Source organism: Bison bison, unplaced genomic scaffold, assembly GCF_000754665.1.
Source record: "Bison bison bison isolate TAMUID 2011002044 unplaced genomic scaffold, Bison_UMD1.0 scf7180017864304, whole genome shotgun sequence".
NCBI classification, from domain to species: Eukaryota; Metazoa; Chordata; class Mammalia; order Artiodactyla; family Bovidae; genus Bison; species Bison bison.
The window spans coordinates 2,809,170-2,833,463 of NW_011494876.1; the positions used below are offsets into that span (position 1 = coordinate 2,809,170).

General features: G+C 47.3%; 1 protein-coding gene and 1 long non-coding RNA gene across 4 annotated transcripts in view; both read right to left on the bottom strand.

Annotated features, from left to right (window-relative positions):
* Positions 1-3,223, bottom strand: part of LOC104997059 — a 23,390-nt gene extending 20,167 nt beyond the window's left edge. The window contains exons 1-2 of one of the 3 annotated variants that reach the window (XR_826284.1): positions 2,610-3,223; positions 914-1,047 (exon numbers count right to left, since the gene is read on the bottom strand). This is a non-coding gene — a long non-coding RNA (uncharacterized LOC104997059). Of the gene's footprint in view, positions 1-913 lie in introns of all 3 variants that reach the window. The other 2 variants (XR_826283.1, XR_826282.1) reach the window with 2 other exon arrangements.
* Positions 3,224-3,728: 505 nt separating this feature from the next.
* Positions 3,729-24,294, bottom strand: part of ATXN7 (ataxin 7) — a 38,472-nt gene continuing 17,906 nt past the window's right edge. Inside the window, exons 3-8 of the mRNA XM_010851530.1 lie at positions 22,873-23,132; positions 22,323-22,405; positions 17,581-17,846; positions 15,936-16,134; positions 15,510-15,631; positions 3,729-11,179 (exon numbers count right to left, since the gene is read on the bottom strand). Coding sequence (XP_010849832.1) covers positions 10,138-11,179; positions 15,510-15,631; positions 15,936-16,134; positions 17,581-17,846; positions 22,323-22,405; positions 22,873-23,132 — 1,972 coding nt within the window. The 3' untranslated portion in view covers positions 3,729-10,137. The remainder of the gene's footprint in view (positions 11,180-15,509; positions 15,632-15,935; positions 16,135-17,580; positions 17,847-22,322; positions 22,406-22,872; positions 23,133-24,294) is intronic.

Genomic DNA, 24,294 nt, shown 5'->3' on the forward strand with positions numbered 1-24,294 from the left:
CTTGATTCCAGCTTGTGCTTCCTCCAGCCCAGTGTTTCTCATGATGTACTCTGCATAGAAGTTAAATAAGCAGGGTGACAATATACAGCCTTGATGTACTCCTTTTCCTATTTGGAACCAGTCTGTTGTTCCATGTCCAGTTCTAACTGTTGCTTCCTGACCTGCAAACAGGTTTCTCAAGAGGCATGTTAGGTGGGTACTGGTAAAACTCTGTACTAGGTTTTTGAGGACTCTACTTTTCTAGAAACCCTCTGGCTTAGAGGATCTTCTTTCATCTACACCTCAGGAACTTGGGGCCAAGATGATGTCCATGGTTCCCTACTGCCTTGCTTCTCTGCTGGCCGTTAAGTTTCCACCCTCATTCAAAATGCCTTCTCGATGAAGCTGCTCACTACCCAGCACTCACTGTGCTCACCACCCTGAGAACTCCAAGCCACCATGTCCCGTTCACTCCAAACCTGAGCAGCTGGCTCTGACTCCCTCTCAACTCTAACGCCTCTGGAAAAGACAACCTGTACAGTGACAGCTCACTTCCCAAGCCTTCACTCCAGTGCTATTTTCCTCCATGCCACTTCTATCCACCATCAGGGTCTCACTCAGGACTGAGGAATCACAAACACCTCTGAACAGCCCTGCTTTTGAAAATGAAACCTGGACTGCCACTTGGACCCTACTGTCCTATGCCTTTGCTTCCTGACCTAGTCGTGTGTCACCGTGCTAATTCTGGATCTGTCTTGGACACAGAGAGCCCTTCTTCACTACTGGCCATATAAAACTGAACATGGACCGTGCTCCGTAACTCTGAACGATCACTGAACTGATCTGATCATAGACAAGTTACCCAGGAGGATCATAAGACATAACAAGAGGGAAAGTGCAAATACAACATCTTTAGGGGCTTGTATGGACTTACATGGCAGCTCCCCATTCTTCCTTGAATACCCAGATGAGGCCGTCACTTGGCCACACTCATATTTTTAATTCTTCAGCAGTCTCCCTGCCCAGGCCAGGGTCTAACTTTTCATCTCAACACTGATTCTAGTTATCCTGGAGAAAGAAGCAGAAGAAAAAAAAGAAAAACAAATCACCTAAGTGGGTGGATAGGGTTGATAAATAAGATAAAACAGTCTAAACTTCTAATTAAACCAACTCGATTGCATCCTTCTCTGCCTTCCCTGATGCCTCTGGTACTGCCTCTGTTTGTTTTCACCAAAACATTCTCTTTTCCAGGGTTTCGTTTTGGGCGGTCTTCTCTCTCTGGCCATGGCGCATGGGCTTTAAGTTTGTGAAATCTTAAGAAATGTTATGGAAAAGGAACATAGAAGGTGGGGTGCTCATGCCTCTGTCAGACAGAAGCTATGATTTCTTTCATGTGATCCTGAGAATCTATAGAAAGGAAAAAAAAAGATTAAGAACTGCTGATCTGACAGACCTGAATTCAAAGGCTGGCCCTGTGGGGCAGAGACACTTAGCTTTTAGGAAGCCACTCATCAGCAGGAGAAGGAGCACTCAAGTACGTACTCTGTTAGGGGATTTGAGAGAGAGAAGGGATGCGAAGTGCTCACCACCACATCTGGGGCATCGGCCTCCAACTTGATGAGCATTAAACTAATAACAAGTCAGATTGCTACCTATTTTTCCTAGATGAACTCATCCACTCCTAGTGAAAGGCAACCCTACAATTCTATTTTATGCTCAAATCCGTCTCTTAAGCTCCAGACTGTACATACATAGCCACTGGGTATTACACAGGCAACTCAAATTCATGGCAGTGTCTTCCTTCTCTATCACCACAGCATGTATTTCATTTAAGGCTCAACCAACCTGACCAAGCCAGAAATCTCTGAATTACCTTAGCCTCCCTCTTCCCCATATGAGACCTCAAAATCTGTTAGTTTTACCTTTAAAAGATCCTTGAATAAGTTTCCACTTTATCCACATGGTCACTGTCTTAGTTTAGAAACTTAATGGCTGCTACCTGGATCACTACGACAGCTTTATCAGTTATTTTTGTCCCTGGGTTCTCATCTGTCCATTCTGTCCTCACCTGCCCATTCTGACCTGGGAGGGTCCTATGTGGTAGAGATTAAAATATACATATTAGACTCATTTAATACATCCCACTCGCAATAGGAACAAGTGTTTCTTACGAGAAAGAGAGGACTGTGAGAGCAGACAGTGGAGTCAGAAGGCACAGAACCTGAGCTCTGATTTAGGGCAGAGTTTTACGAGGAGGACTTGAGGGGTGGAGAGTAAAGGCTAAAGACAGAGATTAGGCAAGAGTGAAAATGTGAGAAAAAGGGAAAGAGGGTTAAGTGCTTCTTTGATTTTCCACAGTCGCCAGTACAGATGTGAATGGCTTTTACCTTCGGCAGCTACAATGTGCTAGGACTGGGCTGTGAAAATCTCTGGGCTCTGACAGTGACATCTGGTTGAATCGCACGCTCCTAAGGATGCAGGCCCCCTGACATGAAAGGTCCTGAACGATCTGGTGCCACCTGCTCCTACCCTGTCGGACCCCTCCCCGTTCAGCCACAGCCTTCCTCCAGTCTGTGTGTCTTCCCACCTGTGCTGGCCCACTTTGCTCCCTCCGCCTGGGATGACCTCACCTGCCTTTCTGCCGGTTGATTCCTTCAGGTCAAGATCCAAAACTGCCAATCCCCTGCTCAGTGAACTGGGGTAATCTCCTGCTGTCCCGGGTCAGGTTACCTGCAAGAGAACAGAAGTGAGAAAAGCACGAGAGGACGAGTGAGTGAACCTTCTCCTGGGACGTTCAGGGGCACATCCAAAGTGAAAGGAGTTACCTATAGGGAATTTATTAAGAACGAGTCTGAACAGTCAGCTGATCTAAGGATGGAATGTAAGTCCATGGAGCAGGGCAGTGGGGACTGAAGCCAGCCTGACCCCTTCCTGTAATTACTCACCTTTATTCCAGTCCACAGATCCACTGCTTCCCTTAGTCTTTTAAGCAACAAAAATAATTTGGAATTTGTAAGAATGGTTTGCAAATGGTAAAAATGGCCAAATTTCTTGAGATGAAAGATTATGCTGTGCCTAATACTAATATACTTGTATTGCCAGAGAGGGAGGTATGTAAAAAAAAAAAGAAAGAAAGAAACCAGACCCACTTGGGATAAAAACTTACCTCTCTCAATATTCTGTAACAACCTAAATTGGAAAAGAATTTGAAAAAGGATACCTGTATACATGTAACTGAACCTCTTTGCTGTACACCTGAAACAAACACAACATTGTTAATCAACTATACTCCAATGTAAAATAAAGATTAAATACCCCCCCACACACAGACTTACCTGCAATCAAAACTGACCACATGCCATCAAATAATACAAACAGAATGCATTTCTCACCCTATCAATTTCCTTCTGCTGACAAACCTACAGGGCGCGAATACAGTGGTGCTCACTGTTTAGCCAGTTATTAATTTACCCACGGTGAAGTTCTGTGCCCAAGAAGGGAAACATCTTAAGCCCTTAAAGTTTGTAGCTTGCACAGAAGGGAAGCTGAAGGAAGGGGCTTTACAAGGGTGTCTGATGTTAAAAATGAAGAGTCAGACTAGATCGGGAGAGGTTCAGGATCACAACGAGGCAGAAACATGTAAAATATTTCATGCAGCCAACCTTATTTATTGAGAAATCCTAGTTTTATTGCCCGTTAACATGTTTGTTCCACAAACTAATTTCTCATAAAGCAAAGCACAACTTTTCTTATAAATAGTATAAATTATTTTATTTACAGAACTTGTTACAAAACAAATAGACTATATATTTCTTCTTCTCTTTTAAATATCCAAAGTAATCCTCTATCCCTTGACATTTGTTCATGTTCTATACAGCAGCCAACAAAAAGTCCAGCTGAGATGCTCTTGATTATGTGTACAAATGATCAAACTATTCACACATTTTAAACAGGAGATTGCTTTTATAACCAAGCTCAAAGGGAAGAAAAAAAAAAAGAAAGAAACCGGCAAAATGCTTTCAAGGCCCTACACTCACACTGACAGTATGTAGTGCTCATTTAAATGATCTGAAAATGTAAAAGGTTTTACACAAAATGTAAAAATGATTATTTTTCTGCTAAACATAATGAAACTTTTAACAATCATTTTTCCAAAGCCCAACTTTCCCCCCCACCGCAGGACAGAATGAGAGACATTAAGAAATTCCTTGGCAACAGAACTCTTGCAGGAAGACAGCTGCCTTTATAAGTTACATTTTTTCAAATTATACATTTTTTTTCAATGTTCTCAGAGGTACTCTGTATTATATTTTTTGGAATACAAAATATTTTAAATATTCTATTTTAAACTCTGCATTTCACGAGTGAATAACAAAACGGACACGCTGTTAAGTTGCTGGCTGACAGAAGATTTGTAACCCTTGGTGCCACTGGGCAATTCATTGCCAGTTGAATTCCTGTGAACCAAAAGGTCTTGATTTTAAAACACCTTATAAAATTACCAGCATTTGGTGGTTTTCAACTCCTCCCCTAAAATTTAAGTAACAATATTTAGGTGGAAAAAGCAAACTCCAAAAAAGTTCAACTGAACATTCAAGTCTTTTTAAAGAATCTGTCTAAGCTTAAAACTAGGTTCAGGCACTTTCAGTTTTGTGTTTTTCCCATTAGTTTTAATCGCGTCACATACTAACACCCGTGTGCTCGGGGCGCACACACACACACACTCACTCTCACACATAACAAAAGAAAAGCAGTGTGTCACTTGTTACATGTAGTCTACAGGGAAATCAAGCAACTAGGGAGAAGCAATGCCCACTTCATCTGCACGAATCCACTCCCGAGACACTGAAAGGGACAGAAGACTTTCACAGAACAGAGGCGTCCCTTACATGGTAAAGGAGGCAGGTCCTAGAACTACTGGCTTGGCAGTGAGCCACTTCAAATTATAAAAAGGTATTTACTTTTATTAATTAATAAATAAATACTAGATGATCTCAACTGTACCAAAACAGGATATCAGAAAAAAAGACCTGTGCAAAAATACATATTTAAATATGTACAATTCATTTTTAACAAAATATGTCTTCTCAAATAGGGATACTTCCATATTTATAATAGAACAAGAAATTCCAAAATAAAGATACAAAAGTAGGTTTTCGTATAATTCTTTGTTCATCATTGCAGCACTTTTTCTTTTTTTGTAAGTTAAGAAAACTGCAGGAGTTGTCACGGAATTCTATTGGAAAGAATATAAAAGTTATCTTGGTTTTAAATTGATACCAAAGTCTGTCTAGAAACAACCCAACCACTGCAAATTTGGTTTCTGCAAGTTAATTCAGTTCTAAAAAATACTTGTACTCCCGTGTTTTAAATGGTCTTACTTGTTCATTATAATAAAAAGTAGTTGTAGGAGAAAATAAAAATATTTGAACAACAGTCTAAAATTTAATAGCACTGTTTAGAATAGGTCTGTTTGTGGCAGGCAGAGTCCAAAATGGCTAATTTCCTAATCCCGATGCTCTGTGTACTACCGGGAGACAATAATGAAATTAAAACCTCAATCTAAGAAATCAAAGGATCAAGATTCACTTATCTAAATATCTACATTATTCTGAGTCAACTTTCTATCATGGGTCCTATTCACATCTTCTGGAACAACAAGATCTGTCTACAATTCCATCATTAAAAGCAACTTTATTTATAACCATCAAGTCCCCTTGGCTCTGAAAATAAATTCTACCCATCCCCCATTGCACTTGTCACTGAGGAATCAGCTAGGTACGTTCTGACTTCCTCTTACCTCCTTCTGTCCCTCTCCTGGGATGAAAAACCAGACCAACCTCTCCTAACCACACCAAATGGGCCCATCTGTGCACTCTTCTTACAAGCTCTCTTACAGTATCATTTTAAAAACATTTACTAATTGATTGCATAATAACTGAACAAGATACTTCCTTTAAAAAAAAGAATCAATATTTTACATCAATTTATAGTTAAAGTATCTCCATAAACTTTGTTATCTTACATAATAATTCTGTAGCGATTCACATTATTAGGCTGGTAACCAAGTATTTATTCATTCTACCTGTTGTTGACTGAAAATTCCCTGAATCTGAAGTTTGTAATCCAAGAATTGTAAGGAAAATAGATGCACTGACTGGCTCTGTCCTGGCTCTATCTGGGGCCATGATTGGAGCCTTGGGAAATTTACCCTGTGGTTGGCAACTTCCTGTGTTCCTCTAAGTGAAATGCCTGGTTCTCCTTTCAGGAGGTGCCGGTGGAATCAACTATTGAAAAGCTCCAGCTCATCCCCTCAAATTCAATGGCACCTTCTCAGGCAGAGATGCCTTAACCTATCAAACTCTTTCTCTGGGGGTTAAGTACTAGAAAAAACATTCTGGGTGGGTGGGGGGTGGGTGGGTGGTCTCTGAAACCCTCAGGAACATCACAGGCATTAATCCCAAGAAAGGAGGTATGTCACGGAGCACCCCACCACCTCCACATGGGTGCCGTCACCTGCACCCCGCCCTGGGTGCCTGCTGCCCACCTCAATGCCATCCCCAGAAACGTGTGCAGCGGCAGGATACGGGGTGTAGATACGCACAACACCGGGAGTGCTCCAAACAGAAATTGACACTTAGTCCCAGGACAGGATCCAAAGAGGTTGAGGGGAACACACAGAGCGCCTCGGAAACATCTAAGTATTCCAGTGACTTGGTGAGTGACAGATTCTGCTGCATCCCAGTTATTTCATGTTACAAAGGCAATTTTTAAAAACAGGAGCCTGGGCAGGACAACTGGCCTAATCATATTGTTTAACATGAAAACAAAGGTTAAAAAAAAAATCAATCTCTTTGGAAATCGTGGAAAATTTTCCCCCACAGTGATTTTTGTCTGCCCCCTCCCATCAAAATTTGGCTCTCCATATCAAAATTGTCTGCATTTTCTTTTCTTTTTTTAAATTCACACAGAATTGCTTTTGTACCATGAAAAGTAAGCCTCTACACTGGTGTATCCTTGCTCTCTGGCCATCAATGGCTTTTAAACCAGTTCACACATGAAAAACTTCTGACGGCTTCTGATCCCGAATTACTTGCAAAAGGCTGGGCGAAAACACAGGCTCTTTTATCACGGCGCCTCACACTAACGTCCACACTCCATTCCGGACTCCCGATGTAAACACCTAGCCACAGACTCCCTTCTCCAGAGGGCTGCTCGGGGTGCAGCTCTGCTTGCCCCCAGAGTTCTCTCCAGTTACGGTATCTGACTGCTGCAGAGGGACCTGGGGCCTACAAATGCCAGGGTGAGGGAAGACCTAGGCAGGGAGAGTGAGGGAGGGAGAGAGGGAGCAAAGACTACAGTCACACTCTTGCCGAGACACTGGCGCCAGCCAGCCTCCTCCAAGAGCGGCTCGGTGATACACTGCAGGTGCAACAACGAGACAGGAACTTCTCACAGGTGGCAGCAAGCCGTCCAGACCTCTAACACTGATAAAAGCAACTCGGTGGCTGGACTTGATCCAGTGTCCTGTAACGAGTACTCACTGCTACAGACAAAGCTTCAGGGGCATCCTCATTAAAACAACGGCCCGGCAGATTTCTACCCTCGAGGCCCACAGGAGGCTGGGAAAACAGACTCAAAGGTGTCGTGGAATTCAGAGTGCTGAGTGGAGGTGTAACTTGTCGTCCAAAGTGTCCACATTATTCCTCCCCATGCTATTTCCAGCTGTCAGGGATGGGCCTTTGGCTTTCAAAAAAGAGGGGGGTGGGGAGACATCGGAAGGTAAGTAAGCGGCTGTCCCCAGCCCTGCCCTGATTCTAAAAAGGTACTCCCAAGGCCACGCACCGCTCATGTCTCCTCTGCCCGGGCCGTGCCAGGAGCAGGCAGCTAGAGAACTTGGTTTTAGCTTTCAACAGTCTCCAACGACCTTGGGCACAACCCTTCTAAGAGACTGGCTCTCAGAAAACAGTCCAGAAGAGATGCAGCCTGGGTTTCTAGCTTAGAGAAAAGGCTCACATGTTTGCCTTTTGGTTCTATTTACGGATGCTGCTTCCTTGAGGCTTTTCCAGGTTGTCAACTGAGAATTGAACAAGGTCAAATGGGCAAGCACACAGGTGTGAAAGCTCACACCCAAGGCGGAGGGGAGGCAGGGAGAGGGAACTCTGGCCTTCGCTGGCCTGCAGTGAGCTATTTTTAGGTCCTTGGTGGCAAAGCCCACAAGTTGACTCAGGGGCTGGGCGGGCACTCAGCAATATCTCCCAGGCTCCCCAGCAGGTCCCCGATTCTGCTGTTGAAGGGACTCAAACCAGCCCAGTTATCTCGGCTCTAAAATCTGCTCCATGAAGAAGAGCGAGGTCAGGCCCCTAGTGGTCTAAGAGCAGACTTCTGTACAGCATTTTGGAGGCATGGGTCCCTTTGATAGTCTGAAGAAAGCTACTGGTTGCCTCTTGCAGCTAAATGATCAGGGATGTAAAAATATGCAATACTTTTTTGGGCAGTTCGTCCATCCTGTGGTCTGTAGCCATGCCCCACACCCCCCGCCCACCGAGTTTGTGTAGCGTAACAGAAAGTATTGCACTGCACAGAGAAAACCTTTCTCAAATACAAACATGATGTGAAACTGCTTTTAAGGAAAAGAACCTAAACATGGGCTGTTTGTCCAAGGGGGACGTAGTCCTCCTCAGATGGTGGAAATGAGAGGTGGCAAATGGGAAGCTCCTGAGCCAAACTTAGCTGAGAGATGTGTGGGCTTCACCAGATCAAGACAAAATGAAAAAAAAAACTACAGAGCTTTGGAAAATGGTTAAATTTCTCATGAAGGTTCAGATGCGCAGTTTCTCTCTGAAATTAGAGCAAGTTTCTGGGAGTCGCCGCTCTGTGCAGACGAGGCGCCCACTCACCAGTTCTCCACCTTGCCCCGACACCAGGGGCGGTCTGGTCTGCAGCGGCCTCCGTGTGAAGACGGCCCGCTCCGTGACAGGGGTGCGTGCAGTGGGACTTCCCTCCCGGGATTCACATGAATCGGGAAACTATGCTCAGAAGGGTATTACTAAGGGATGGATTCTTACAGGGTTTGCAGTGCATTTTTATACTTATCATTAAACTATAAATCAAGAAGTTTTCACTTGTCCAGGAATCCTGTTCAAAGGCCCAAATGACACACAAATAGCCCGTATGTATTTGTGGCTCAAAGAGAAGAACTGAAGCAGCTGCTACTGAAATTTATGCGTCATTATTTTCCCCACACCTTTGGCGCCGAGTTTTCATTCACACATATACTGGAGGGAAACTTCTGTCTCATGAAGAAACTTCTTGGTATTTTCTGGACAAGTTCTAGTCTGACATTTATGTTCAGTTTTGAAGATGAGGAAGGGAAAACAAAACCAAACAAAACAAAAAGAGCCTCACATTTTAAAGCAGAGCTCTGAGGGTGACACTGCTGAAATTCCTGCTTGTAAGCAAAGACAGAAAGTGCTCTGCTGAATGAAATGACAAGATGAGAGAGGAGCTGGACAGAACAAAGAGGAAGGTGGAGGAACTGGCCACAGGAGCAAACAGCAGCCGGAGGAGGAGTGGGGAGGAGACAAGACACAGCCAGAGAAACCACGGTCAGTAACCAATCCGATGCCCGACAAGCCCTTTTCTAGAAACAGGTCACATTGAGGTTTCTTTTCAATCTGTTAACTTCAATGAGATATTAGTCTTCTGCTCTGCCATAGTTAAATTCTGCTTCCCTGCCTCCTTGGAAAACAGGAAGGAAAACACAGAGGGAGGGAATTAACATGAAAATCTGAAACTCTTTGATGGGAAAAATATTAACAGCCTTTTTCAAATTTAAATCATCCCCTTCTACATCAGCTTGATTTTCGCCCAGCTTTCTTCAGAAAAACGTACGAAAGGACTGCGCTCCAGGACACGGAGGGCCCCACCGTCATGCAGGACGGTGTCCACTGCCCCAGCTGCTGAAATGCGCTTGGTGTGGCCTCCTTAGCCAGGAGCATCTTCCGAGTCATCAGAGAGTCTGGCAGAGAGGCGCCCGTGTGACCTTCATCTGGCCTTCAACTCGGCCTTTTCTTAAAAGACACCGTGAAGCCGGACACTTGCTTTTAGGCAAACCCACCAAACCGACCGCACAGATCTCTGAGTTGATCAACCATGTCAAGGGAGAGGCCACGAGCCTCCCCACGGGGCCCCCAGGCCCTGTCCTACCTGATGGAGGAGGGAGCTGTTCGTCAGCCCCGGTGCCCCCGGGCTGGGGCCCACGTGTTTCGCGTGGACGTTGTTCACGGCCGGCAGTTTGGCCACCTTGGTGGGCTTGCTGCTGCCGCCACTGCTGTTGACACCACTCGAGCCGGGTGAGCACTTTCTTTTCTTTCCTAGGAGTTTGTCCAGAGGAGTGTGTGAGTGCGGGTAGGCGCCGTGGGAGTTGACGGGTAGCTCGCCGCCGGCCTGGTGCACGAAGGGGCCGAGGGAGAGTGTGGAATCGCCGCTGTTGACCATCACGCTCATCCTCTTGATGGACTCGCAGGGGTTCCCGCTGGAGGTGCCCCGGCACCCCGGCTGCTCGTGCCGGCCACCCACCGAGTTCGCTCGGCTGGCCACGCAATTGAGGCTGATGCCCGGGGCAGAAGCTACTGCTGAGGGGTGGGGAGGTCCAGAGTGAGCCACACAGTTTTTCCTAAAAGACTCCATGGAATGAGAAGAAGAGGACGAAGATGATGAGGAGGAGGACGAGGGAACTAACAGTGGGGAGCTGTTTTTGCGTTTCTTTCCTGAGCCGCCGCCGGCACTGCTACTGGCGTTGTGACAGTTCGTGCTGTTACCAGAAGAATCCTTGGGCCGCAAAGACTTGCTGGATTTCAGCTTCTGAGGTTTCCGGGCCATGGGGGAGGAGGGCACGGAGGACAGGCCGGAGGGCGTGGAGGGGGAGGAGGAGGAGGAAGACACTTGTCTGGACTGCATACTACTCACAGGGTCCACAGCCCCGGAGGCGGCGGGCTGGGCGTTCAGTGTGGTTCCGTGAGCTGGGACCAACTTACTGCTGGGGGAGACGCAGGTGGACGAGAGCGGGACAGGGGAAGGTGACACGGTGGCTGCTGCCAGGTAGCTAACCCCACAGTGTGACGTCGGCACAGAGTTTGTCCGGTGAGGAACACGTGTGGACACAGGCGATGTGGTACTGGGAACGGGCGGGATCTTCCTGCAAAACAGAAGAGGGCATGAGCAGCGTCCACCAGGGCCCTTCGTGGAAACTTTCAGAAGGAGACCTCCTACACCTCTGGCACCGAATACATCCTTTGGTCAGAGGGATCGCGCCAAGATGCTGAGCCACAAGGAGTGTCACTTCAAACTCTTCACACTTTCCTGTGCTCTGAGAACACTGGCCTTAAGTCCATGCGCTGGGGCCACATGTTCATACCATATCCTTTCATCCAGCGCCACGAACGCCCTGATTCTGGCTACTGATCTTCCTTCTTCCTAAACCAGGTCATGGCGCTAGACCTCATGTATCTTCTGCCTAAGACACGGTCACCCCAACTTCTGCTCATCCTTCCGTTTTGGCCCATCATCACTTTTTTAGGAAATATGACTTTCCTAACTTGCTTACTTCCCGCTCTGCCCCATTCCTAGACTTGGGAAGGCTCTGGTAGTTTTAAAACGTGTGACTGAGGATTACTGTCCAGCGTCTCTGCAGATGCAGCAATTCACAGCTGATTTACTACTGTCCATCCAGCACAAGGTCTAGAACACAAAGGCACTCAAACACTAAGAGAACTCATGAACAAACAGGGAAAAAGGAAGGACACAGCTAGTTAGTAACAACTGCCAGGTCCCAGATACTGCCTGCAGAGCTGGGAAGCCCCAAATCTCAGGGGATTTCTGGTCAGTGTTCTGACAATGGATTCTGATAATACTATCTGGGTATCTATTCAAACAGTCACATGAGGGACCCTCCCCACTTTTATTTTAGCTATGACTTTTAAAATCTAACAGCACCAAAATATCAAAAAACCCTATAGCAGAATTAACACTCAGGTAGCAAAACAGCAAATGGCCTGACTAGAAGTCAGCTGCCAAGACTGCCCTGCCCCACACTTCACGCGGCAGCTCTGGCTGATCCAACTACCAGCAGTGCTCCTCAGCCTTCAAGTCAGAGAGCTGGCCTAGATCGCTGCCAAATCTCTCTCGATGCTTTCTGAGACGAACTATGCTGCTAAGTCGCTTCAGTCGTGTCCAACTCTGTGCGACCCCATAGACGGCAGCCCACCAGGCTCCCCCGTCCCTGGGATTCTCCAGGCAAGAACACTGGAGTGGGCTGCCATTTCCTTCTCCAATGCATGAAAGTGAAAAGTGAAAGTGAAGTTGCTCAGTTGTGTCCAACTCTTAGCAACCCCATGGACTGCAGCCCACCAGGCTCCTCCGTCCATGGAATTTTCCAGGCAAGAGTGCTGGAGTAGGGTGCTGAGACGAACTATAGCTATTCATAAAAGGAATTAAATAACTGCAAGTGTTCACACCAGCCTTAAAACCTTCCCCCAGCAAGAGTGCGGCTCCTACTCTAAGTCTGTGCTTCCAAACGTGGCTGCACGTCACAATCATCCGTGGCGTTCAGGCCACACCAGGATCACGGGGGTGGGGGTCCAGGCACTAGTAACTTCTAGATTTCTCCAGATGCTGAGGTTGATTGAGAAGCTGGGCTTCTATCCCCATGTTACTCACGAAGGATAAGCACTGACATTACAGGAGAGGCTTATTGGAAATGCTGAGTCCCTGGGCCCCACCCTAGACCTCCTTCATCAGACAGTATATCTCAGCAAGACCCCTGGGGCACTGGCACCTGTGAGAAGCCCTGATTGAAACTCAATGCAGGGGCCCGGGCTCCCTGGGTGCAGTGGCGTCTCATGGCCACCAGGTGGCTTAGGAGGACGGAGCCTCAAGGCCAGGCTGCTGGAACCAAACCTGGGGAAAAGTAAAGGCTTCCATAGGGGCAGGGATGTGGACTCTGGATGACATTACTAGTTTCTCATTAAAAAGCTCTTTCAAGTCATTTCCTACCTTTTGCATAAAGAAGAGACCAAAAAAAAAAAAAGACTAGGCAGTCTTACTGACCTACGTTTGCATGAATAATCCCAAGACATACAAGCAACTAATAAAACTGTCTGTGAGGAGTGGGTGGAAAACAGGAGCATGGCGATCAGGGGAAGTAAAACTTTTTACTATGTGCCTCTTTGTATCCATTTTTCCTTTTTTAGCCAGTCTTAAAAATTAAAAAAAAAGAAAACTCACATCAAAATCTGATGACCATCCCAGCCCGTCCTTGGTGGTAACGGCACACAGACAACAGACGGAGCACACAGGCTGAGTCAGAGCAAGAGCCAGCTGCCCTCACTGCCATCCAGAGCCTCCACACACTGCGGACCACTGAACCACTGCCAGCTTACAGTCCCCCACGTACCCCCGGCTTAGCCACAGCAACCGAAGCACGAGGGCTCAGGACAGCGCTGGGGCTCCTCGCAGGAGAGAGGACGTGCAGCTGCGTCAGGGCGTGGGACCCGGACTGCATCAGGAGGCTCCTTGAGTGCCTCAAAGACGCCACCTCAAGAGGAGTTCTCCTCTGCTGAGAAGTGCTGAGCCGCTCCTGGCAAATCCCAGGGGCTGCCTGTGCCAGCCCCCCTCAATCCTGTGTCGAGAGCACTCATTTCCTCAAGCATCTGGCCTGGCACCTCTCTCCAAGCTCCTACCCACCCCAGGCCTGTATGCCAGCTCATCACTGAGCAGCCTGTCTCTGCTGAACTGATTTTTTAAAATCAAAGGTCACAGTAATGGAAAGAAAGTTTCCTCCTCACTGGGAGCAAGTGACTGATAAGGCAGGCAGACTTCGACACAGCACAGAGACGGAACAGCAGTCAGCCAGGGGACCCTGCTGCTTCAGACACTACAGTGCAAAGATGTCTCTCTGCAGGAGCCACCAAGAAGCAACTCAAAGTCTCTCACCCAAACCCTGGCCGTAAACCACTCATCAACGTAACAGGGATAGAAATCCCTGGGACTCTTCTAAGCCCTGACGAGTATGTTAAACCCACAGATCTGTAACCTCAGTGAGCTCTCCAGGTCCCACAGGGTAAGAAACTGAGATTTCACGCATCTTAAAGTTGTCTGATCTGAGGCTACCACACCCCCACCAAAAAATATTCCAAAACCACTGCCCAAGTCTGTCTCTGGGTCAAAACACTGTTACTTCATTAGAGCTCTTACCTAGTAAGAACTAGGAACAAACATGAAATAAAGCCGAGTAACACTGCCATGGGGCTGGTCTTCACTATGAACAAATGTAAGCCCTACTAATCACCACAGACATGGTCCTCTGGATCGTGGACTATCCAAGGTCTCTGACAACTTCCTCTGACTATAATAGGAAACACAAGCAGAGAGGCAAATAGATGTACTTGTAGAGTCTACTCAGGGAGGCACTAGGGTAAACGATGCCCAAAGGGAGGATGTGGGATGACTAGGTACTACTAGACAGCCCCCTTTAACAAAGCTCAGTGCTTCCCAAAGTCGGTTCTATCCAACACTAGTCTCCCAGATGCTCCCCTAAAACAGGTTCCCAGGTCACAAGAGCCTGACAGTCCACATTATATATGATATCATCCTATGTTCATTTGAGAGTTACAACGAACAGCACTCATTAAAGGCTCTGAGAAGTCCTGCAATAACAAAAACTTTCCTTTCAGAAAAAAAAAAAACAACTTTCCTTTCAGAAAGACTGGGTTATAAACTTTTTGGGCCACGGAACTCCTCTTCAACTTAAAATCACACTGGGGAAACAGGAGCATGTGTAAGGCCACACAACACGGTCGCCTTACTTTCAACTGAAAGCCAGCGCAAACAGCTCCTTTGCCTGAAACCCTTCTCCCCAGGGCTCTAAATCGGTGTCATCCAACCTCTCGGATCTTCTCTTGTTCCAAGAGACTCCTCGCTGGTTCTCAAATAAGCCATGTTCTTTTCTGACTTAAGACCTTCATGTGCACTGTTCTCCTTGCATGGAACCCACTCCTCCTGGCCTGTCCCACGACTACTCTTTCTCACTCACTCATTTCAGCTCAAGGGTCCCTTCACACAGGTTCTCCATGAAGCCCTCTGGCCTGGAGCTATGAAAACTGTATTTGCTACGGTGTCTGGCCTACAGTAATCTCAGTAAGAGATACAGATTATAAGCATTTCTGTTATTCTCTCTTATGACAAGCTATGATGTCTGTTCTCTGTTGCCTGGCTTTCACGTTTCTCCCTGCCCTAGAACCTGAGCTCCGTCCATCTGGGAGCCCCTCGGCCTGAAACCCCAGCACCGAGAACGAGACACATCTGCTGCAGGAGTGAATGCACGAATGATGAAGCCCTTCCTCCAGGGCTGGGCAAGCCCTTATGTTCATCAGAGAGATGATGACCTTCCTTAAATCAGCCCCATAAGCAATGAAGAGGATGCAGCCCCAAGGCCCCACCCGCCCCGGAGGTGGCGGACAGGCACTCACTTCCACAGCTGCGCGTTCAGATGCTTCTCCACCATGAGGTTGAGGGCGCAGCGAAGCCGGTTCCACCTGGAGTCAAACACGTAATAGCCTCTTCCAATCTGCCGGCTCCCAAATGTGCAAAACTGCAAAGAAAGAAAGCAAACGCTTGGGCTCTCGGACTCTGAGGGTGCACGGCCCGGGAAGGAGCGGCCGGGACAGACAGCACTGACTGAGGACCGCGGGCTGTGAAGCATGAATGTGACAATGCCTAGCCCTGAGCGTCATGGAAGAGACTGCGAGCAGCAGCAGATGCGCCCGCCAGAGAGCATGCCGCCTCGGGGCGACCCGCATGGATGAGGGCATGCTGCGGTCCCCGGCACGCCCCCCGGCACTGCCCTGTCCCTGCTACGTGGGGAGGGTCGGCACGGGGGCGGGTGTGGAACTTACAGATGCTGGCTGAGGATGATGACCTGAATAATGACAGTCCAGTTTTTCAACAGACTCTTCTTTGTCATCGCCTTCTCCCTCCTCACTGGATAACCGAGAAGCTGGCTCAGTGGCAGGCAGGGGAGGGTGTGGAGACTCATAGACTGGAGGAGGGTCAATGGGGGCACTCCCACCTTGCTGAGCAGGGCAGCCTGGAGGCCTTGGTGAGCAGAAAGTGCAGCACTGATCAGATCACACCACATGTCTGGGAATCAGCCGCCTCGACTCAGATACAACCATGTATCCAAAACCACCAGGGGAGCTCTGGGCGCCACCACTAGCCCTTGGGTACACAGATGCAGATCCAGGGTGCCTGGAGCGAAGGGGTCTCTCTCCTGAACCGCACGATGTCAAATGGAGCTTTCTGCCAGGTCTAATCAAAGTCACTTACAACCTTTCTCCTTCCCACCTGGTCCTCCTATTCTCCCCAAAAAAGGCAAGATGTATGTGGAACTTAAGCGAATTCTTTGATTCCTCTTCAAATGTCACTTGGAACTGGGTTACTAAGGCGATCAGTGAAATTACAGGTAACGTGCTCTACAATAACAGGGACAGGAGGTGATAAAAGAAGGTGGGCTCATGTGGGTGATCTGGAAGGTGGGACTCATGGACAGTAGTGTGCTTTTCCAACACAGAAAGGCCTCATGTTTCTAGAGTTAAGCCCACTTTGTTTAAGATGGTGGCACTTTAATGAAAAGGTGGCCAAAGAAAGGACTTGCTAAGGATCAGCGGCCTGGCCCTGGGCGCATTCTGGGGCACCTGCTCGGAACACTCCTCCACTGTGCTGAACCAAGGGGCTCACGTGGGGACAGGCTCAGGCACACACTCAGGTTTCCACAGGGAGGCACTTCCACCCCTCATGCGACCATTTCAAGAATTGGACATGTGAGGGGAAAAGGTTAATTAAGCAACAGCAGCCAAGGGTCGGCACTTTCCTAAGCAGAAGGCCCCAATACTGATGGTCGAGACACAAGACCCTCGGTTATCTGTGCCTTTTTCCCTTCTCTCTGGATACAAAGTCCTTTACTTGAACTTGGTTAAATATACAAGCACACACAGGCATTTACTCAGCCCACCATCACTGTGTCTGAGGGATGTGGCTAAGTTCTGACCTGCTGCTCACTGCACAGCTCCAAAGCCTAATGTGCACTCCGGCCAGAGTCCCAGATGAATGAATGAAGATACATGTAAAAGGATGCTATAAAAACTCAGGCTGAATGCCTAGCCCTAGCAAGAATCCCTTCTACTGTATTTTGCAAGAAGCAAGACACATGAATGGGAAATTGGTGCCAAAGCCATGTGAGGTGTCCCCCTCGCTATTACAGGCAGGACCCAGCTTCACCCTGCTCTGCAGGGTCAGGAGACACGCATGTGGAGCAGGCAGATCTAGCTTTACTCTGCTGCTTGTTGTTTGGCCATGAAGAGCCCTGGTTGAAACTTACTGATGAACAATTTTTTTTTCCTCTTAAAATAAAACCCAAGTAGGAAACATGCCCTCTTCTCACAACTAGCCTGATGCCTGTCCTCAACAGCATGACACACCAGGACTCTACAGGCTGCACATCTGTTCTCTGAAGGAGGGAGAGAGCTGCAGGATGCGGCTTACCTTGGAAGACTGGGGGTGTGAGGTTTAGGTTTACTAGCTATGAAAGGCTTTGATTCGGAGGGAATCACTCCGTGAGAGTTTTGGTGTGGCTCCTGTGACGTTCTAGGAGGGGTGGGATGTGGGTCCCTGAGAGGCTGCGCTGGTTGCTGAGAGTCCGGATGGCGAATCGATTCCTTTTCCCTGGTTTTGTTTTTGTGCTCGGCTAACAACACGTCGAATCGTTTTCTTCTACCCTGGACAGCCCTCCGCTGGGTTAAGGAATGTGTCTACACACCAGAAACAACAACAAAACAAACAGAAATGGAGGAATGTCATTAATAATTTTTTAATGTCATATATCAAAGAACACCGATGCCAATAAAAAAGCAATCTAGACCATTAGCATAATCAAAGGCTGCTTAGCATTTGATAAGGGAAAAACCTTAAGAGTATGAATTTTATTTTTTTTTAAAGCTAGAAGCAGATATTCCAGGCTCCAAATGTATAAGACTCTGGTGATGTCACTTCCACCAGAAGAAAGAAAAAAAAGTCAACCATGCCACCTGGTGTGTAACTGAGGGGCAGACGATACAAACAGGTGACAGGTCCTTAAGTTCTGTGTCACTGGAGCAATTCATTGATCAGGACTGTCACCAACCCCACTAGAAAGTCTCTTCTTGGGCCACTTAGAGTTTTCAGTATTAAAAGGGAAGAAACACTTCCCTTTTATGGGATGATACATCCCATAAACATGTATCAGAAAGTCTTCTTTCAGTAACTGCCAGAGAGTAAAAATCAAATACAACTGCTTCTTTATTCCAGAGACAATGCCATAAGGACAGAGGAAGCGGCTAAAGACACCCTAGAAACAGGGGCTGATGCGGCAGAGGGAGATCTGGGAATTAAAGAGTGTGAATCCAAGAGAAGACAGACTGTGAACAGGAAAAGATGCACAGCAGCGTGAAACCCCATGAACATGCACTCACTATGGAAATCAAGAAAATGGGACAGACAGCATTTCTGGAACTGGAGACAATGTGTAATCTCAGAATCAAAAATGGTCACATCTTTAGAAATTTGGAATTACTCTTGAGAAGAAGAAAGGTCAAGTAAACCTGACCACTCCTTCCTGTCAGGACCCCTGTCGGTATTAAAAAAATAAATAAATAAGCAAGCCGCCACTAACCACAGAGGCCCAAATAACACCTCCCAAATATGAGTGAGTCGAGTCCTTCCCTCATGCGTGCCACTGCAGCACTACAAATGATCATTCTCGTGCGCTCACTGTCCACACATTATACAAGTACACTGCCCTACAGGCTTACATGTCTGCTGCAGCGGGAAGGATTTAAGGACAGTCAGACTTCTCATTCCCTTGTGCAATTCAGTAACATAACCCAGTCCTTATCAGTCACACTGCAACTATGTCTGCCCAAATGTAACCTGGCACAGACAGTTAGAAACCTGAGTAGGGCTTTAAAAAACTTTTTACTTGTTTTTCTTTAATATGTAATATATCCCAAAGTAACCCAAATGAAGCCAAGAACCTGTGTCTTGTTCAGTGCTGTACAAACACCTAGGACAGCACCTGGCACACCATCAATGGCTCAAACGAAAAGCAGATACAAACAGTGGCCCTCCAATACGCGCTGAACGCACACATGAATGCACGATGTCACTGGTGATGTCACTGGTCCACCCGCCCGTCTCTCAGACAGATGATGGAGGAGCTACTCCTCACCTGAGCGTCCCCTGGTGCCCGGCATGGCAAGACTGAGTGAAGAAAGTAGGCAGAGATGATGGATATTTCCCAAGCTTGGTTTGAAGAGTAAATAGCATTTCCACTGGGTTCTGAAGAACAGTCTGACGTTGCCCATCAGAACTCTGGGAACTGTCTGAAGCCCACAGATAAAGACCCACTGTAAGGCGGCCCGGGGCCCGGCTTGCCTTAACACCCGTGCTCCCTGCTCCCCACGCCTCTGGCACCAGGTGCTGCTTGCTCTGTCTCCTGCCCACCCCCAGGCTGCCCTGTGGACCCTAAGCTGTTTGCTCTGCCCTCCTCCCATAGCCTTCACACCGACTGTCTCTGCTGTTTCTTCCACCCCTTTTCTGCCCAGACAAACCCCAAGAAGTTCAGCCTAGTAGGCCTAAGGTGAAGGAGCCTCCCCGACTCAGTTCCCCTAGTGAAGACTGCGACTACCCTGGCCTCTCTTTGTATTACTCATCAGAGGTAACTTTTACCATAAAGGGTAGGAGCCAGGCCTTGTTCAAGCCTGTATCCTGGGGCCTAGAGGGAGGTCTGTGCCCACATGTGTGTGCAGTAACTGTTTCTACATGGAGAGGAGCCCAAGTCTACCTGTATGAACATGCAAGGACACAGAACAGAACACTGGATAGATGAGGAAGTGAGGAGGGGATAGCGAGGGTGCCAGGCAGACGACAGAATGACAGGAGTGGGCAGCGGCAGGTGCCCTGACAGCCAAGAGAGCAGACAGTGTCCTCAGCCTAACAGAGACCTGGACAGCAGCCGGGGGACACTGAGCTGGGGCGCTCAAGCGTGTTCAGCCCCATGGCTTAAGAGAGGAAGGGAAAGGGAGACGCAATGACCAACAGACCACGAGAGCAAAGCACGGGCGTCTGTGCCAGGACAGGCCAGTCGCCATGCTGTGTGCTCCGCCAGTTCTATGGTGCACTTGAGCCCCGCCTGGGTAAGGACACATACTAATGCAAAGAGAGGCTAAGCACCCTACTAGACGCTCAAGACCCGTTAACAGAACACGTGAAGGGCAAGCACAACTCGAAGAGACGTGAGAAAAAGGCAGGATCCACATAAAGCCACTGAAGGTTCAGGAAGAAGACTGGGCAAATCCCTTGCAGAACTGGAGTTGATAAGGCTTTTGGTTCATCAGCATGCCTCACAGATAATTAAAGAAGAGCATCCTGGGTAAAGTAAGCAGCCTTCACTAACCACAGTTATCACAACACTGAGAAATCTATGTGGCTGAGAGTCAGGCAGGCAGGGAGAGAGTGGAGAGAGGCTGGCAAGTGTGATACAGTGTGGAGCAGGGCTGAGGGACGCGCTCACGTTGAATGGGACACAAGTGTAACACAGCTCAAATGGCTACCGTCGACAACGCACCATTCGAAGTGTTCAATTAATACGACGGAAAGCAAAGCAATTTGTGTCCTGAGGAATTCTTAACTGGGAGATTCAAAGGCGAATTTGAAGTGGAATGACCTCTGTGATAAAATGCAAAATTCAGAACATGCACGTGTATGTATGTTTTCCTCAGAGAAAAGGATCCATAATTCTTTAAAAATTAGATATTTAAAGGTGCTCTTGACCAATCAATTTCCTCAAAATATTCAGTACCTTGTTGCAAGATAAAACCCACACACTAAAATTAAATATTCATAAGAACTATCTACAAATAACATTCCTCATTTCTGAAGATCTTAATATTCTTCCACTGTTTAGTGGATGAAGTGGAACCTGAATGTCTTTATTCAAACATAATCCTTGGCAAAATTTACTATAATACATCAAAAACTTTATTAATTTGTAGTGAACACCACTAACTTCTATAATTTTTAACCTTCGCCAAACAATGGCTTTAAAATTACTTCAAGGCAATGATTCTGAATACTTTTTGAACCCATCTGCAGGGTAGCTGGGGACATAAACATATATGCTCATTTACAGAGGGTCTACTGAAGCCACCCCTACATCCACACTAATTTTGTAGTAAATACACCACCTTCTCATGAGCACACTGGCTGAGTTTTCTAAGGAAAACTCAGGGAAGAAAGGGAGAATCTTTACATTTTCATCGTGTGTGTGATTGATGCTTTTGAACTGTGGTGTTGGAGAAGACTCTTGAGAGTCCCTTGGACTGCAAGGAGATCCAACCAGTCCATCCTAAAGGAAGTCAGTCCTGAATATTCATTGGAAGGACTGATGCTGAAGCTGAAACTTCAATACTTTGGCCACCTGATGCGAAGAACTGACTCATTGGAAAAGACCCTGATGCTGGGAAAGATTGAAGGCGGGAGGAGAAGGGGAAGCCAGAGGATGAGATGATTGGATGGCATCACTGACTCAACTGACGTGAGTTTGAGCAAGCTCCAGGAGGGATGTGGTGATGGACAGGGAAGCCCAGTGTGCTGCAGTCCACGGGGTCACAAAGAGTTGGACACGACTGAGCAACTGAACAAACTGATGCATATGTATACACACACCGATATACATACTTGTGTGTGTGTGTGTGCACACACAGATATAGGATTACACGTGACCTGGGTTTTTTAAAACTAAAAAAATAACACTATCTCAAAGTCACAGATTTTTTAAATTGCTGTAAAATTAAGAACCAGAGATTACACAAATATTTTAAGAATCTACCCATACATGCAAAGGAAATTTCTGGATGTATCCTATGTCAGTACACTTCAAAACACAGTAAAGGGGAGCCTCTCAAATTAAAGGCATTGATGATAACAGATTGATTAGGGGAAATCACTGTCCTCCTGGAAACAACAATGCCCGCTGGGGGCAGCTCAGAACAGCAGTTTATAACAACAGCCCCACGTGTTCTGAATTGGAGGTGTTCTCCATCAAAACAGAGCCAACACCGCCCTTAAAAATCCAGGAAAGTCACCAGAACAGAGGCCCTGTGGGTGAGAGAGACCCGGGGGGCCAGCGCTGCGCAGCCCCGGCCCCCAGCTTCCCGGAGCACTGGGCTCTCCCCAGGGCCCCTCCCTACCTTGCATGTCAAAGACCGGGTGCAGGGCTTCTTGGTGTCGAGGTCGATGACCCCACAGTGGATGTCAGGATCAAACTCTCTTTCTGTCAAAAGCACACAGACATTACCATGGGTTCAACACTCCTTCATTTATTCTGAAAATAGAAATCTGAGATTCTCTTATTTCAGGCAAATTATAACTTGAAGCAACTCTATCACATTATCAATAAATGGAAAAAATAAAATGTTTTGAGCACTGAAAAAAAAAGTCGCGACATCACTGAGAGGATGGGCATTGTAGTCACCAGACGAAGGAGAGGGACCATGTGAGCCAGCATTCCTCACTACTCATTCAAGAACACGCCACTAGAAAGCTACTTTTATGTCGCCTACACACACGTGCACTTTAAAACCAAGGAGGAGGAGGTCAAGGACACAACTTAGGGAACTCCATCTGAAAGCTGAAGTTGGCTAGTTCTAAAAGGAGGACTTCTAATAATAGTTGATTTGCTCCCCCAGGAATGCCCAGTTAATAGAAAAAGAAATACTGAGAGAAAAAATATGAAGTTACCTGATAATCTCTTATTTAAAAACTTCCTGTTATTGGAGTAATCTTCTGACTTCTTTTCCAGAACAGGCGGTGCAGGAAGCCCTTTGCCATTCAGAATGTGTCCAGGTGAAGGCAAGGTTGGCTTTGGTATTGAGGGGCAGTTAAGGCCAGGCTTGACTGAGGAGCTCACAGGAGCAGGACAGGTGGGCCCCACCGCGGATTTCAGTAGTGTGCCATCCATCTTCGGATGAATCTTTTCCACTTTGATAGAGGGCGTCATGCTGTTGTGGGGGAAGTGAGAACACCAGCACCTGAGTGCCCTGCAGCCCCAGGAGACTGGCAAGCCAGAGGGATGAGGCAGAACCTCGGTCTACCTATGTGCCATGCAGAGCTAGGTTCCCAAAGGCACCTTGGGACAATCTGTTAGGACTATGCAGAAAACTCAGCAAACCTTTATCCATAAGCCTTTCTGGAGAGGCAGAGAGCTCCAGAGGAACTATCACATTTGCGTGGCCTTTCTTCATTCCAGAACAATCTTACACATGAGCCTGTTACCCAATGCAACTCCTGCAAGCAGCAAAATATGAAAGGGTCTCAAAGGACCAGAGACTACTCCAGGACCCTGTGAGGATATCTTTTGAGAACTGTCATTTTTAAGAACTGATCCATCAAAATGAAGTAAAATGAGTGAGTAGAGAAGAGCGCAACTGAAATTAGAGAACATTTCCAAGAAAGGTCACTATGGACTCAGAAGAACTGAATGATGCCTTATAGTTTATCTCCAAGAAGAGCCTCTCTGCCCCTGTCAACGAGGAAGATCCAGGTTTAATTAGGACATGACGTGTCACTGAAGCGGTAATTCTCCAGACCCTGAAGAAGGCTTCCCTGACAGGAGCCTGGAATCTAAGTGCCTGGCACCCAGCTCGTGAGCACTGAATACCTGGATCACTAACCAAGAACTGATTTTTCTTGGCGTCTTACCGATCCTGTCACTTGGGTGGCAAACACTGCTTCGAAGCTAACAGCTGGCCTGGTCCCCATCTAAAGCCCAGCTACAGACACAGAAAATCTGGACCAGTGAGGTTTTGTACATTTTGTCCAACGCAGTCAGTGCTCTAACAGCTGTTAAGCTGGCGAGTGACTTACACGCTGCACTGGCATTTTCTTTGGCGCTCTGACAGCTCCAGGAACGAAAGCCAAGCCCGCTGTACTTGCGCTTCTGACAGATGAGTGGAGGCTGGGGGCTTAGCAACCAGGACAAACAGCACCAAACAGCTGTACCTGGAGCAGCCCGACAGTGGCAGAGACACCACAAGATGCCATGGCCTCTCCAAGCTGGCAAGGTCTGTGCACAAGAGCAGGTGTGGCCGCTGCCCGAAGATTAACCAGGTTATCAGACCTTGGGACTGAGACGTATGGCATACCCTCCACAGGGAGGCGGGC